Source organism: Gopherus flavomarginatus, chromosome 7, assembly GCF_025201925.1.
Source record: "Gopherus flavomarginatus isolate rGopFla2 chromosome 7, rGopFla2.mat.asm, whole genome shotgun sequence".
In the NCBI taxonomy this organism is placed as follows: Eukaryota; Metazoa; Chordata; order Testudines; family Testudinidae; genus Gopherus; species Gopherus flavomarginatus.
In genome coordinates, this window is record NC_066623.1 from 51953533 (window position 1) to 51970149 (window position 16617).

General features: G+C 50.2%; 1 protein-coding gene across 6 annotated transcripts in view; it reads right to left on the reverse strand.

The window, feature by feature from the left end:
- Positions 1-16617, reverse strand: part of DNM3 (dynamin 3) — a 358777-nt gene that overhangs the window by 224708 nt on the left and 117452 nt on the right. For all 6 annotated transcript variants that reach the window (XM_050963120.1, XM_050963119.1, XM_050963121.1 and 3 more), the window contains exons 11-12: positions 11921-12007; positions 3229-3299 (exon numbers count right to left, since the gene is read on the reverse strand). In XM_050963120.1, coding sequence (XP_050819077.1) covers positions 3229-3299; positions 11921-12007 — 158 coding nt within the window. The remainder of the gene's footprint in view (positions 1-3228; positions 3300-11920; positions 12008-16617) is intronic.

A 16617-nucleotide genomic window follows, 5' to 3' on the forward strand; every position in this document is an offset into this window, starting at 1 on the left:
CTTTTTGTAGGACTCTTTTTCAAGTTTCAGATCACTGAAGATCTCCTAGTTAAGCTAGGGTAGTCTCTTGCCATACTTTCTATGGTCCACTACTTTCATCTAAGGCTGCATTCATATGTCCACTACTGATTGACATGGGCTGTCTGCAATTCACTTTTTCATTCCTGCCACATAAGTTGCCACCAGATGTGTTTTGTGAAACACTGCCCAATCCTGTGTCTTCAGGGCTTCCAAATACAAGAGGAAAGATTCTGCTACTTTTTGTGATAAACATTACCTAAAGGTCTTCAGAACATTCAGGACTACCCTCATCTCCAGAACATTCACATGCAGCTGCTATTCCTGAAGACCAAGAATGTTGGAAGAGGTGGCCCTTCATATCAGTTCCCCATCCCAGGAACAAATATACGTGGTCACTTGGTTTTGCAATGGAGAAAATTTGAAATCAAGACTTCATTGACATATAACCATTGTAGCTATCAGGCCAATCTTTTGCTGCATGGCTCTTGCTGATCTGGCTGGCTCTGAAAATCCTTTCCCTTATGTCTTGGACCATATTCCAGAAATCCAAATATCCAGAAAGAGGAAAAACACAGTCCTATCAGTGTAAATACATAGGCACTACTGCCAACTATAGCTCTTGGCAATCCCTTTCCTCTAGGAGAGGTACAATTGTTCTTCAAAACCCAATTCTGAATTTTCCTTTAACCAGTTACCAATGGAAGTCTAACATTGAGGACAGGCTCAAATCCTCCCTTTCTTTTGACCAATAGCACAGGCTCAATTACATCCTTTTTGTCAGAAAGGATTAGATTTACTGCAGCTTCTCTTTGGGATGCTGAATTACAGCACATTCTGGAAGGGAGAAATTTGTAATTCTGAAACTTGTGTCTCCAAGAAGGGCCTTGCATGATAAATGGCCCTAGTCTCCTTCTAATAGTAAGGGAGTACAAGACAGGCTGGCTAGTCGCTCCGGAATTCAGAAACCTAGAGTCTTCATCCAGAAGGAAGGCAGAGTGAACTGACTTTGCACGCACTGGGCACCGCAGAATCCAGAGCATATGCATGTGCTGGTTTCTCGGCAGATGCTTTCCTTAGAAGATAAAAGAAAGAGGAGGAGGAGGAGGGGAGGATAACCTGAGAGAATGTAGGACAGATTTAATTATCTCAGCTTTCATAAGACTATCATCCATTTCCCCCCATCTTCGAAGTTTCATGGTCCTGAAACTTCTGGTGAAACCATCACACAAAGGCCTAGTAAATGCAACAATGTGTCCGCAAGCATCAGTGGCACAGATAGCTGTCCCCACTGTTGTATCACCAAAGGATAGCCACACCCTGGCTTTGTTCACTCCCTCACAAGTCAGTTTCTTACAAACTCTTTGCTCTACACCCTTGGAGGTGGGGGGTACACGGTGCAAACCTTCTTCCACAGCTTGAACTGGTGTTTTCCCATATAGAACACGTACTGTTGTTCCCAACGTGAGCTGACAATATCATAGATTGAAAAAATCTGCGTCCAAGGCCATCCTAGCCTCTGGAGTCATGCTATGGCACTATCATGATTGCGGCTGCCTCCATCATCATAATCTTTCGGAGAGGGAGGGAGAAATAAGATGAGGATATCCTTCCATTTTCCAATAACCATCTTGGAGACATCCAGAGTGGTATGAAGTAGCTGCCAAACCTCACCAACTGGTCAAGTCTACACCATCTAGGAATGAGGCCAAACACCTCAAAATCACAGCCTTGGGGTTTTCCTGGATTGTCTGCACATCAAAAGAAAAAATCTTAACAACCTGTTCAATTAAATGGAAAAAAGGATCAGCCCATACTGGAGAGAATTATCTTTCTCCTCTTCCCTCGGAGATAGTTCTTGGCTTCTGCTACTATTATCCTCTGTATCCAAACAGCAGTCTTGCTCATTTTCAGCAGTGTCACTGTCATCCTAAGCAAGCAGTGCAGTGAGTACTATATCAATGTTGCTAAAATCTGTATTGGCAACTGTGCCCCAATGCTACCAGTAACGGCTGCACCAAAGGCAGCCATGCATCAAAAGCTGTCTCCAGAGACACACAGCTCAAGGTCAAGAGGCTAGGCTGGGCTGGACTTGAGACCTCTTGAGATTCCTTCCTGCCCTACATTTCTATGATTCTATAAGAGGTGAGAGACGCAGTTCCAGGTCAAGAGATGCACTTCCAGTGAGCCGTGAAGTCAAGCTAGGACAAAGCAAGAGAATCCAGTCTAGACCTACAGTAGGGGGCACAGTCAAGTATTAAGTGTCCTGAGGGTGAGTCTCTATGTGATGGGGTGTCCACACCACACTAGGCCTGAGTAGGGAAAAAAAGGGCCAATTAAAACCATGGCAGGCTGCCCCTGGAGGAGAGTCAGGGCCGACTGAGCTGAAGAGATTAAGGAAATAAAGCCCAGCAGGGCAGGGGCAGGCTGAGCTATATAAAACCAGGAAGTAGAGAGCAAGAGGGGGCAGCAGGAAAGAACTGGGCGCCATTTCCTAGAGATGATGGCAGTTAGCAAAAGACAAGGAGGAATCCCAGGACAAGTATGCCCAGGGATCCTGCCTGAGAATACAGACACTGGGAACAACCTGAGAAGGGGTGAGATCGCCACATGGAACAGAGGAAGCTCCAATGGTAACCCAAAGAGGCCGGGGCAGAAGACAGAAGAGAGGTAGGAAAGAGCCCAGGGAAAGAGCAACAGGGTCCGAGCTTGCACAAACCATGGTTGCTCGGTTTAGGGTCTCTGGGCTGGAACCCGAAGCAGTGGATGGGCCTGGGTTCCACTGCCAGCCACTGGAGAAGTGGCACAGTTGGGGCAGTGGACTGGAAGACTGTCTGAGATGGTTCATCCAGTGGGACTCTGATGCCACAGAAGAATTACTATAGTGACCTGGCCAGAGGGCCAAGCCATGAAGAGGGAGCACCCTGAGTCACAAAGAGGAAGTAATCTGAGTCCAGAGACAGACACACTACAGGGTGGGCAAATGAAGACATACAGGGCGTCAGACTGGTCGAGAGCTAATCCCCAGATGAACCACCAGGAGGTGCCCAGCAGTGAATAGTGAACTGCATTACACTCTATTTGCATGTCTCGAGATTGGCAGTAGGCATATCATCCACCATTCTAAATGTTTCAGGCTATTTTTTCCTTAAATCGGTAACAAGGGGAAATTAACAGTGTATCTGTATAATAAAGTCTCTGTATACATACTTTGCAAAGCCAATGAAGTCTTCGTGGTTGGTATTGATGTAAGATACCTGGATATCAATTAGCAGCAGTACCTATCAGGAAGAAAAAAAGGAAAAAGAAGATTTGAGTTTGCTGCATTATTGAATATTGTCTTTTATACTTATTCAGGCCAACAGCAGTACTACCTACTAAATCCCATATCTGTTTCTTTAGTTATTTAGCAAACTATGCTATAATGGAACTATCAGTCAACTATCTCCCTCAGCTTTCTTACAGTTGCCTCATTATCAGCTTCTGTAAAATTTAATTAAGACTAACCATATCTAGCCAAAAGGGGAGTTTAATACATAGCACAGATTCTAGCACTATATTTTGCAGGATAGGCAATATTTGGTCTCTTATTGCTACTATTACTACATCAGGCTAGTCAGGAACCTCTATGATGGCCTCTCGAGGTCCCTTCCAGTCCTAGAGTCTATGAGAGAGTCTATGAAGAATTAGGGCTCTATGGTGTTAGGCATTGTACAAACATGTAACAAGTCTGCCCAGTGAACTTACAGTTGAAGTGTTGGACAGGATAAAACAGGTGGACGAAACAGACAACAGGGATGGGCTGGTGGATGAAGTAACAAAATGAACAGTTTAGCAAAACAGAGATTTCAGCTTGCTACTTGAGTAGCCTTGATCTGTTGATTTGTTGGTGTCTCAGATGGATAACTGGACTGAAACGTCATGATCTATTTAACCTGGAAATATCTTAAAATACACAAAGGAAAGACACCCCCTCCTGCAGCCTTCCTAAAGCGTGTACCAGGACAGTGCAGAGGGACCATGACCCTCCTTTCCTCCTGCCCTCTTTTCAGATGCTTGCTCCCCAGCAAGGATCAGGAGTGAACCATCCCTGTGCTCTGAGGAATGCAGGGACTGCTACAATAGAAGGCCCTTGCTCAACCATGCAAAGAAAGTGAAAGGTTTTTTGCATGGCTCTCCTCCCCTAGCAAAAGCTACACAAGTTGAGGGCACGAGCCAGTCACAGGTGTTTAACTGCAGTGTAGACATCCCCTAAGTGTGTAAAACTGTATAATTATCAAAACCTCTCCAAGTCAATGCCTCAGGGCAACAACTTATTATTGCCAGAACACTGTGGGTAAAAATACTTTGATGCATAGGCCCTAACTATTAAAAAAAAGAATAAAAACTAATAAGAGTTTTAATTTGATAAAATAATGTAATGTGACCTTCCTACTAGGATACCAGTCTCTCTGTATCCAACAAAAAGCACTATGGAAAAAATAGTTACTTCTGAGTAAAGCCTTTACTCAGCGGCGGCTCTAGGCACCAGCGCTCCAAGCATGTGCCTGGGGGGGAGCATCCTGCCAGTCCCTGCGAGGGCGGCAGTCAGGCAACCTTCAGTGGCATGCCTGCAGGAGGTCCACCGGTCCCACAGATTCGGTGGCAATTCAGTGGTGGGTAGGCCGAATCCGCGGGACTGGGGACTCCTGCAGGCAAGCAGCCAAGGCAGCCTGACTACCATGCTTGGGGCAGCAAAGAAGCTAGAGCCGCCCCGCTTTTACTACTGAAGCCTTATTGTACCTGGGCATTGCATCAAACAATCCTCTTCACCAAGTCCTATACCACTAGACTACACAATTTTGCTCCTTTTCTTGTGTAATTGATTTTTCTCATGAAGTCCAATATTTTTAAACCCCTTTCATTTCACCAAAAATTTGTACAATTGCCACTGCAGAGCTCACAGAACACTGTACCCCACAAACATATGTTCTTTTTATTCCTCAAGGGGGAATAAAGCCCAACTTCCACTGAAAGTCAATGGGAGCTGAGTGGCTCTGACTTGAGCCTTCTGAATGTCTCCGTACTAGCCTGACCGATTTTAATACACTAACTGTTAACAGGATAAGTAAATGATAGGTACATGTATCACAGTCACCTATTTTAACACTGTCTGTGCCTGGACTCTCTCAGATTTGCATATAACTTGAATAAAAAGAAGTTAGAAGCTCTCTGAATTCACATACATAGGAAGCTGATATTTTTTGCTCATCTCTGGGCACATGAGAAGAAGGAAAAAGACAGTTACCTTTTCGTAACTGGTGTTCTTCGAGATGTGTTGTTCATGTCTATTCCACAATAGGTGTGCGTGCTCACCATGTGCACCAGTGCCAGAAGTTTTTCCCCTAGCAGTACCCATAGAGGGGGAGCGCCCCCCGCAAGCCCTGGAGTGGCACCTGCCTGGAGTGGTATAAGGGGAGCTGTGCCCTCCCCCCACCCTCAGTTCCTTCTTGCCAGACAACTCCAGCAGAGGAGAGGGAGGGCAGGATGTAGAATAGACATGAGCAACACATCTCCAAGAACACCAGTTACGAAAAGATAACTGTCTTTTCTTCTTTGAGTGATTGCTCATGTGTATTCCACAACAGGCGATTCCAAGCTGTACCTTCTGTAGGTGGGTAGGAGTTCACAAGTTCTCAGGACGGAGTACCACCCTGTCGAACCCAGCATCATGCCTGATTTGCATAGTGCAAGGTGAACGTGTGAACCAAAGATCATGTGGAGGCCCTACAAATGTCCTGTATAGGGACATGGGCCACGAAGACAGCTGACAAGGCCTGCACCTGAGTCGTGTGCGCCCTCACAATGGGCGGTGGGGGATACCCGCCAGCTCATAACAGGAGCAGATGCACGAAGTGATCCAGTTGGAAAGCCGCTGAGTGGAAAATCAGCTGGCCTCTCGCGCGCTCAGCCGAGGTGACAAAAAGTTGTGAGGACTTTCTGAATGGCTTGTTCCGCTCGAGGTAGAAAGCCAGAGCCCACCTCACATCGAGCGTGTGGAGACGGCGCTCCTCACTAGTCACGTGAGACTTGAGGCAGAGGACTGGAAGAAAATGTCCTGACCCATGTGGTAGGCAGAGACCACCTTCGGGAGGAACAAGGGGTGTGGGCGGAGCTGGACCTTGTCCTTATGAAAGACTGTATATGGCGGCTTGGAGGTCAGGGCCCTGAGCTCCGAGACCTGCCTGGCCGATGCAAAAGCAACCAAGAAGGCCACCTTCCATGAGAGGTGAGATCAGGAACACATGGCTAATGGTTCAAACCATGGGGCCATGTAAGACGAGCTAGCACCAGATTCAGGTCCCATTGTGGGACCAGGGGCTTAAAATATGGGTAAAGCCAGTCCAAACCCTTAAGGAACCGGCTGGTCATAGTATGGGAGAACACAGTGTGTCCTTGCACCGAGGGATGGAAGGCTGATATGGCCGCCAGGAGCATCCTGACTGATGAGGGCGCCAGGCTCTGGGCCCTCAGGTGGAGGAGGTAATCAAGGATAAGCTGGATTAGGGAGGCCGTTGGGGACACAGCTTGGTCCGCCGTCCACCTAGAAAACCGAGACTACTTCGCCATGTAGGAAACGTGAGTGGAGGGCCATCTACTTTCAAGAAAGACACGCTGAACGTGTTCTGAGTATGTCTTTTCCTCACCACCTAGCCACTGAGCAGCCATGCAGTCAGGTGAAGAGCTGCCAGGTTGGGATGGAGGTGGTGGCCCTGGTCCCGAGAGAGCAGGTCCGGGTGGAGCAGCAACGGCCACGGAGTCACCACAGGCCCGAGACGGTTCCGTACCAGTGCTGCTTGGACCACGCCGGGGCAATGAGGAGGACCCTGGCTTTGTCCATCTTTATTTTCTCCAGGACCCTGCTGATCAGAGGAAACGGAGGAAAGGCGTAGAGAAGCTGGCCTGACCAGGATAGGATAAAGGCACTGGAGATAGTGCCCATCCCTAGGCCCCCCCGGAGCAGAACTGAACATCATCGGTTCTGCTGGGTCGTAAATAGGTCCACCTGGGGAGTTCTCCACCTTCGGAAGAGCTGGTGGGCCACTTCCTGATGTAGAGACCACTCGTGCTGAGAGGAAAAGTCTCTGCTCAAGTGATCCGCCCTCACGTTCCGAGAGCCCAGCAGCTGAAAGGCTTTTAGGTGGATGTTGTGAACTATACAGAAGTCCCACAGACTGAAGGCTTCGTGGCAGAGGATTGGGCCCCGCCTTGCCTGTTGATGTAGAACACTGAGGCCGTGTTATCCGTAAGAACCCTGACTACCTTGCCCTTCAGGTGTGAGCAGAAGGCCATACACGCCAGTCGCACCGTCCTGAGTTCCTTGACATTTATATGAAGGGTTAGGTCTTGAAGAGACCACAGGCCTTTGGTCTGAAAATTCCCCACATGGACCCGCCAGCCCAAGTCCGATGCATGGGACACCAGCTCCAACAACGGGCCCTGTCCCTGAACGGGATCCATTGGAGCATACTGCTTGGGGCGGACCACCACCGTAGGTAGGTGATCACCGAGTTCGGCACGATGAGGACCTTGTCCAGTCTGTCCGTGACTGGGAGAACTTCGAGGCCAGCCAGAGCTGGAGGGGCCTCATCCTGAGTCTGGCGTGGCGGACCGCAAACGTGCATGCCGACATGTAACCTAGCAGCTGCAGGCAAGCCCTGGCTGTCATCACCGGGAACCTTGCGATCGAGTCGATGAGCCCTTTCAGGGTCTTGAACCTGTCTGGGGGGAGAGAGGCCCTGGGCGATGCTGCATCCAGGAATGCCCCGATAAACTCTATGCATTGGACCGGGACCAACGTGGACTTGAAGTTGTTTACCAACAGGCCCAGGGCAGTGCATGTGGACAGGAGTGCCACATGAACCCTCATCTGCGTTCGGGAGGTGCCCTTGACCAGCCAGTTGTCCAGACAGGGGAATATCTGGACCCCCCCGGCTTCTGAGGTAGGCCACTACCACTGACATGCATTTTGTAAAGACCTTTGGAGTTGTGGATAGACCAAAAAGAAGGACTGTGAATTGGTAGTGATTCTGTCACACCCCGAAACGGAGCAGCGTACTAGTCCCTGGGATCCAGGGAGGGGATGATGGAGGCCAGGGAAATCATGCAGAACTTGAGTTTCACCATGTACTGGTTCAGGCCTCGCAGGTCCATGATGGGCCTGAGCCCCCCTTTGGCCTTCAGGATAAGGAAATACCGGGAGTAATACCCCTTGCCCAGGAGCTCCTTTGGCATCACCTCTATCGCTCCTAGTTCCAGGAGCCGCCCGACCTCCTGCTCAAGCAGAGCCTCGTGCGATGGGTCCCCCAAGGGGGGGGGGGGGTTGGGCGGGGAGGAGGTAAACTGAATGGTCTAACCTCGGGAGATGGTGTTGAGAACCCATTGGTCTGAGATGAGCCGCAACCATTCCGGGAGGAAAGCACTCAACTGACTGGAAAAAGGGAGCTTTATTAGGGGTGGATCCCTGCTGAGAACTGGCAGGGTACCTCCAAGCGTCCCATCAAAAAACACCTTTTACCTGCCTGCTTGCCCTTAGAGGACCCAGGCTGGGGGACAAGCCGAGATTGCCTTTGCGGGCGTTTTCTATAGTCCCGCTGCTTCTTACGGGAGGCCTCGTACTTCGGGAGGGTGGCCTGGGCAGGAGCCTGCTGCAGCTTGAACTTGGGAGTTTTTCATGCCGTGCAGCCTTGTGTCTGTCTGTTTCCTCAGCAAACAGAGCCTTCCCGTCGAAAGGGGATCCTGCATTGATGACTGTACTTCGCTGGATAGCCCAGAGAGCAGGAGCCTTGACACTCGTCTCACGGACACTGCCTTCCCGTCGAAAGGGGATCCTGCACTGATGACTGTACTTCGCTGGATAGCCCAGAGAGCAGGAGCCTTGACACTCGTCTCACGGACACTGCCGAGGCCATGGACCATGCGGCCATGTCTGCTGCATCCGAAGCGGCCTGCAGGGATGCCCTTGGGGCCGCTGCCCCTTCCTCCATGAGCGCCTTAAACTCCTTTTTATCATGCTCCCAGAGAGAGTCCTCGAACTTGGGGAGGGATCCCCAGAGATTAAACTCGTAGTGACCCAGGAGAGCCTGATGGTTTCCTACTCTTAGCTGGAAGCTTGACGACGAATAAGCTTTTCTCACGAAAATATGCAGCCTCTGAGAGTCTTTGTTCTTAGGGGTCGGGGCTGGCTCCCGCTGCCGTTCCCTGTGGTTGACCGACTCGACCACCAAGGAGTTGGGCACCAGTTGGGTATACAAACACTTGTGTCCCTTAGTGGGTACAAAGTACTGTATTCCACCTTCTTAGAGATGGGAGCCAATGAGGCTGGTGTTTGCCACAGGGCATTTGAAATTCTTGCCACCCCTTCATGGAGCGGCAAGGCCACCCAGCCTGATGCCAAGGAGGACAGCACATTGAACAGGGAGTCTGAGAGCTCTTCCATGTCTTCTGCTTGGAGGTGGAGGCTCACTGCCACCCTTTTTTAGAGGTCTTGGTGGGCCCGATAGTCCTCCTGCGTGATGGAGGGGGGCAGGGCCAAAATCAGCTCCTCCAGACAGGGCGAGGAGGTCGGTGCGGTGCTTTGGGTATCGGCCAGAACCGGAGGATCCACCACCCAGTCAGACTCTGGGCACAGTGCTGAGGACACAGGTCCCACTGACTTCTTTCTTAGCGATCTAGAGATGGAGGCCAACGGTGCTTCCAACGCCCCAGTCACCAAGCAAGTCCCCACCGGGGGCTGCACCAGAGGCCACGGTGCCCATTGGTACCACTGGGCTGACCATGACGCTCAGTGCCACTGCACGTGCTGAGGCACCGGCGGGGCCGGCTGTTCAGGCTGGCTAGCCTGGCCTGTAGATGGGTGGCTGTGAGCGGAGGCTGGGCTGGTATATGACCCACTGCTGCCTCTGCACCAGGAGTAGCGGCAGTGGCGGGATCTACATCAGCAACAGGTCAGCGATCTCGAGGTGGAGGAATGACACCAACGGTAGTAGCTGCTCCAAGAACTGCCTCGATGGACAGACCTGTGACGGCGAGATGCCAGCAATCGACACCCAGGGCTACGGTGCCTTGGCATAGACTTGGAGCAGGAGTCAGAGCGGGACGGTCTGCGTCGACGGTCGTGCTGCAACCAACTGCGGTACCTCCTTCGAGACGAGGACCGTTGGCAACATCCACCACAGTCCTGTCGATATTTGCTCCATGAAGACAAGCGGTGCCGGGAGTCCTGGTCTGATGCCACCAATCCAGACAGTCTGGCTGGCATCCAGGGTGATTCACATGGCCTGAGCCTAGAACAGTCGCTGGGCAGTGAGCAGTGTTGGGACCGTTCCCTCAACTGAGACCGGTACCGGCAACTGTGGTGATCCCAGTGGTGGCTTGCCCCTGGAGCATGGGGGCCAACATGGACATGAAGTCGCTGGCTGCCTGGAGGGCTTTGGGCGTAGATGGTATCTGGACACCTGGAGAGGCCTGCTCCGAAGAGACCGGGCTACTCCGCTCAACATCAGTCAGAGGCCTAGGGCCTGGTGGGGATTGAGGGCTCCCTGACATGGGCCTAGCCTCTGTCCCAGACTTCCCTCGGTGCCGTTGCGAAGAGGGAGTCTTTCCGGTCCTCTTGGTGTGCCCCATGGATGGGGAGCAGTGCGCTAACTGGTCGATGGTACTGGAGGGTCTCCGCGTACTGACATCGCGGTGCCGGGTACCAGTTCGTAGCGGTGTGCCGGGGTCGGGGCCGGCGCCGACTCCGTCAGGATGGCCCGGAGCCTAATGTCCCTTTCTTTTAAGGTCCGGGGCTTGAACCACTTGCAGATCTTGCACCTTTCACAGATATGGGTTTCTCCCAAGCAGCACAGACAGTCCGTGTGCAGGTAACTCCTTGGCACAGAATGCATACAAGAGCCACACGACTTAAATCCCAGGGTGCAGGGCATGCCCTGGCCCAGACTCACTAACTAACTAAACAAACTGACTACAGGTACTAATGAACGGATTAACAGTTCTGGGGACAAGCTGCAGCAAAGCTGGAGCTGAGCAGTTCCGACGCACCTTCACTGGTGGCAAGAAGGAAATGAGGGTGGAGGGAGCACGCAGCTCCCCTTATACTGTGCCAGGCAGGTGACACTCCAGGGGTCGTGGGGGGGCGCTCCCCCCCACGGGTACTGCTAGGGGAAAAACTTCTGGCACCAGTGCACGAGGCGAGCATGCACACATGAGCAATCACTCGAAGAAAAACAAGGAAAGAAAAATGGGAGCAGTTATTCCAAGTTACCTGTATCCTTTTCTTCCAAAGTTTGGAAAACTTGGTTGTGCTGATTAAAGGCTCCCCCAAGGCACAAGATTAATAACTTGTGTGATTAAGACTTGGAGTAAACATCTATAATATTGACTGAGAGGAAGGGAACAGGATACCACGCAGCCCTTTCAAGCTCCATAGGGTCCGAGGCTCCTCAACACTCCATGAGAAGCCAGAGGGCTGTTTTAAATTAGGTCAGCTGCTAGTAGCCCCAGAGGGCTATTATGGTTGCAAGGGATTGTCCCTTTTCCTTGGCCATGTCCCATCCACTGTCTGCAAGTGGGATTAGAAGAGGAGTTGTTACTCCAGTTCTACACCATCAGCAGGTCATCCACATTTTCTGATCCCATTTGCGACTGGCAGATTAAATTAGGAGTCTTTGGAACAGCACTGGCCTCCTTACCTCCTTTCTCTAGAACCTCTCTCCATTCTCCACCTCTCCAACATCTAATACGCCAATGTCTGTTACACTTTCGACACAAGCAATTTACCATGGCTAAGGCTTTTCAAAAATGGTTCTTGTCCTTCATTACTCTCAACTCCCAACCCACCAGATTTCATGTTTATTCCCACCTGTTCCTTGGTCTTCTCCTCTCTGTCTCGAATGTGGCCAGCAACAATCCTTTCCGTTTCCTCACATAGCCTTGGATATGTCGCCAGCTGTAAGGCAAAATGAGGAGGAATTCAAACTTGCTGAGTGATGTTAAAAGGGTACAAATGGAGAATCTACACTAGTCTCTAGAGGGAAGTAAGTTTTGTAAACACTGTACTAAAGTTAACAAGACCCCAGGAAGCGTACTTACCAGTAAAGGTAGTTTAATATAATATGCACAGATCCAAACTCTGGGAACTTGCATGCCTATCTGCTTCATGGACTGTTCAAAAAAGTAGTGCCCATTTTGAGTGCATGTTCCTTTGCAGAACTGGATGTTTTAATGAGAGCAAACATGGAACTGCAGCTCAAAACCATCAACTCCTGTTCTCTTAATCCAAATCTATGTCAAAGCTCTCCCAAAATATAAGAAAGGAGGACGGAGAGAGTGGATCTATATATGTACTTCAAGAACAACATATTGCTAAGTGTGAGGGTTGGAATAAATGACCTCCTGAGATCTCTTCCAACCCTAATCTTCTATGATTCTAAGGAACTTTCCTTTCTCCTTGGAGTATTGGCTACACAGCTGGTCCCCACTCATTGAAGATTAATTATCCATAGCAAACTTCTCCAGAGGAGGGCTGGGACAAACTATGCTGCAGAAATTGTTCAGGGTTGCTCTCCCAAACTGAGTATCTGATCGGTCTGAAAATTCCAAATAAATGCATGACTTGAGCTCCAGTGAGCATCTTTAAGCCTCTGAAATAGAGGAATTTCTCTGACTTGTTACAGAAACTGCTTTAAAACTGGCAGGTCATATACTAAGTCAATCATGTACTGATATACTAGTAAGGTCTCAACAAGTCTTCATACAAATTTATATCAATTAGTCTTCTCCCAGAGATTGCCTATCTCCATACAGTATGAATTCAGAGGCTTTTGTGGGTTTAAATGCAATTGAAAAAGCAGCTCAGGGCCATTTTCACATCTAATTTGTTCAAGCCCAGCCTCCCTTGGCAAGCTGTGAGGTTTACAGAAGCACACTGTGCATACAGATAGACTGATTTAGGTGAAGTTCATATGGCCTTAGTCAGCAATTTGGGTAGCAGACACATGATCCCCTTTGACATCAGGGCTTGGTTCTCAATGACTCTTGTGCCTAATGTTATAATCACAAGTAATACAATTTTCAGAGATAGGCAGATAGTTGGGAACATTCTCTCAAAGACTGAAATAACAATTCCATCAATTCTCAGTATTAGATTTCAGTGCCAATAAGGTGATGACTCATAAGTAGGTGGGAAGACATGAACAAGTCTCTTCAAGTATCTTGTAACAATAGTAGGTATTAAAAAAATGCAAGTATTAAAGAATCAGTGGAGTGGAGGATGATATCCAGATATGGCTACAAAATAGAATGACTGTACTCCAGACTAATCCAGAGTGTATAAGTGGTAACAAATATTTGTCATTTATGTAGGCATTGAAGCTTTTGCAATGAGAGCACAGCTGAGATGGTGCAGTCATGTGAAAAGACAGTTACTCATCTTTGTAACTGTTGTTCTTCGAGATGTGTTGCTCATATCCATTCCAATTAGGTGTGCGTGCGCTGCGTGCACATTCGTCGGAAGACTTTTTACCCTAGCAACACTCGGTGGGTCGGGTGGGAGCCGCTATGGCACCGGATATATACACCTGCCGACTCAGCCACTCCTCAGTTCCTTCTTGCCAGCTACTCCGACAGTGGGGAAGAAGGGCGGGTTTGGAATGGATATGAGCAATACATCTCGAAGAACAACAGTTACAAAGGTGAGTAACCGTCTTTTCTTCAAGTGCTTGCTCATATCGATTCCAATTAGGTGATTCCCAAGCCTTACCTGGGTAGTGGGGTCGGAGTGAGATGTTGCAGAATGCAAAACTGCTGAGCCAAAGGCTGCATCATCTCTGGACTGTTGAACCAGAGCATAATGTGAAGCGAAGGTGTGGACCGAAGACCAGGTAGCTACACGACATATCGCCTGGATGGGTACACGAGCCAGGAACGCAGCGGACGAAGCCTGAGCCCTGGTAGAATGCACGGTGAGGTGGCTCGAGGGAATGTGTGCCAAGTCATAACAAGTACGGATGCACGCTGTCACCCAAGATGAAATTCTCTGGGATGAGATAGGGAGACCCTTCATTCTGTCCACCACTGTGACGGAGAGCTGGGGCGTTTTACGAAATGGTTTTGTCCACTCGATATAAAATGCAAGCGCTCTACGGATGTCCAGGGAATGCAGTTGTTGCTCCCGTCATGATGAGTGCGGCTTCGGGAAGAAGACCGGGAGAAAGATGTCCTGGTTAACATGAAACCACCTTAGGGAGGAAAGCCGGGTGTGGTTGCAACTGCACATTGTCCTTGTGAAACACAGTATACGCTGGGTTCACCGTGAGAGCACGAAGCTCGGAAACTCGTCTGGCCGATGTAATGGCTACGAGAAAAGCTGTCTTCCAGGACAGGTATAGCAACGAGCATGTTGCCAACGGCTCAAATGGGGCAGACATAAGGCTGGTTAGAACCAGGTTGAGGTCCCATGTTGGGGCGGTGCGGTGAACTTGGAAGTATAGGCGTTCCAGGCCCTTGACAAATCTAGTAACTATAGAGTGCGAGAACACGGAGCGGCCATTCTCCCCTGGGTGGAAGGTAGAGATGGCCGCCAAGTGCATCCTCAATGAAGATAGCGCCAGGCCCCGCTGCTTAAGAGACCAGAGGTAGTCCAAGATGGTAAGGATCGAGACCTCAGTGGGAGTAACATTCTGCATTCTGCACCAGCAGGAGAAACGCTTCCACTTGGCCAGATACGTTGATCGAGTGGAAGACTTCCTGCTACCCAGGAGTACTTGTTGTACTGAGGCAGAGCAATGCAACTCTGACTGGTTTAGCCACGCAGCAGCCACGCCGTGAGGTGAGGGCCTGCAGGTCTGGGTGGCGAAGACTGCCATGGTCCTGAGTTATGAGGTCTGGGTGGAGTGGCAGGGTAATTGGGTTGGCTATCGACAGGTCGAGCCGCGTGGTATACCAGTGTTGCCTGGGCCAGGCTGGAACGATCATGATTAGGTGCGCTCTGTCCCTGCGGAGTTTTAGCAGGACCTTGTGAATCAGCGGGAACGGTGGGAAGGCATAGAGCAGCCAATTCTTCCACGGCATTAGGAATGCGGCCAAGATCGATCCCGGTGAAAGACCCTGGAAGAAGCAGAACATCTGGCATTTCCTGTTCACGCGGGAAGCAAAGAGGTCTATGTGGGGAAATCCCCACTTCTGAAAAACCGAATGAATAATATCCGTGCGTATCGACCACTCGTGGCACAGGAAGGACCTGCTCAGTTGATCCGCCAAAGTGTTCCGAACCCCTGGGAGAAAGGACACTACCAGGTCTATCGAGTAGGCTATGCAAAAGTCCCAGAGTCAGATGATCTCCTGACAAAGGGGGGAAGATCGAGTCCCTCCCTGTTTGTTTATGTAATACATGGCCGTGTGTTGTCTGTAAACACTGAGACACAACGGCCTTGTATATGTTGCTGGAACGCCTGGCACGCCAGGCGGACTGCTTTCAGCTCTTGGACATTTATGAGTAGCGCCAGTTCCTGAGATGACCAGAGGCTTTGAGTACGAAGGCATCTGAGGTGAGCACTCCAGCCGAGAGATGACACGTCTGTCGTCAGGGTCATTGAGGGTTGGGGCGGATGGAACGGCAGCCCTGCACACACCAGGGAGGGAGTCAGCCACCAGTCTAGGGAGCCTAGAGTGCTCGGGGGAATGGTGACTATCGTATCTATTGGGTCCCTCCCCGGGCGGTATACCGAGTTGAGCCAAGTTTGGAGAGGACGGAGGCGGAGTCTGACTTATTTGGTCACGAACGTGCAGGCAGCCATGTGACCTAGGAGACCGAGACAAGTGCGAGCCGAGGTCGTCAGGAAATTCTGTAGAACTCGGACGATTGTTGCCATTGCCTGAAACCGTGGCTGTGATAAGTAGGCCTTGGCTAGACCAGAGTCCAGGGTAGCTCCTATGAAGTCTAACCTCTGCGTGGGAACCAGAGTGGATTTCTCCAAATTGATCATCAGGCCTAGACATGTGACTAGGTCCTTGACGATGCCCACATGCTGGGTGACTTGTGTCTCAGAGGCTCCTCGGATGAGCCAATCATCCAGATACGGAAAAACGTGTATCCGACGTCGGCAGAGATATGCGGCGACTACGGCCATACACTTCGTAAATACCCTTGGGGCTGTAGAAAGGCCAAAGGGCAGGACCGTAAACTGGAAGTGCTGATGGTCGGCTACGAAGCAAAGGTACCTCCTGTGCGGAGGAAAAATGGCAATGTGAAAGTGAGCGTCCTTCATATCGAGGGCAGCGTTCCAGTCTCCAGGATCCAAGGACGGGATAATGGTCCCCAGGGATACCATGTGGAACTTCAACTTTATCATAAACTGGTTGAGTCCTCGCAGTCTAGGATAGTTCTGAGACCTCCCTTTGACTTGGGGATTAGGAAATAATGGGAGTAAAACCCCTTGCCCTTTTCGTCCTTTGGTACCTCCTCTATCGCTCCCATGGCGAGAAGCGTCCGCACCTCTTGCAAGAGGAATTGCTCATGAGAGGGGTCCCTGAAGAGGGATGAGGTTGGAGGGTGGGAGG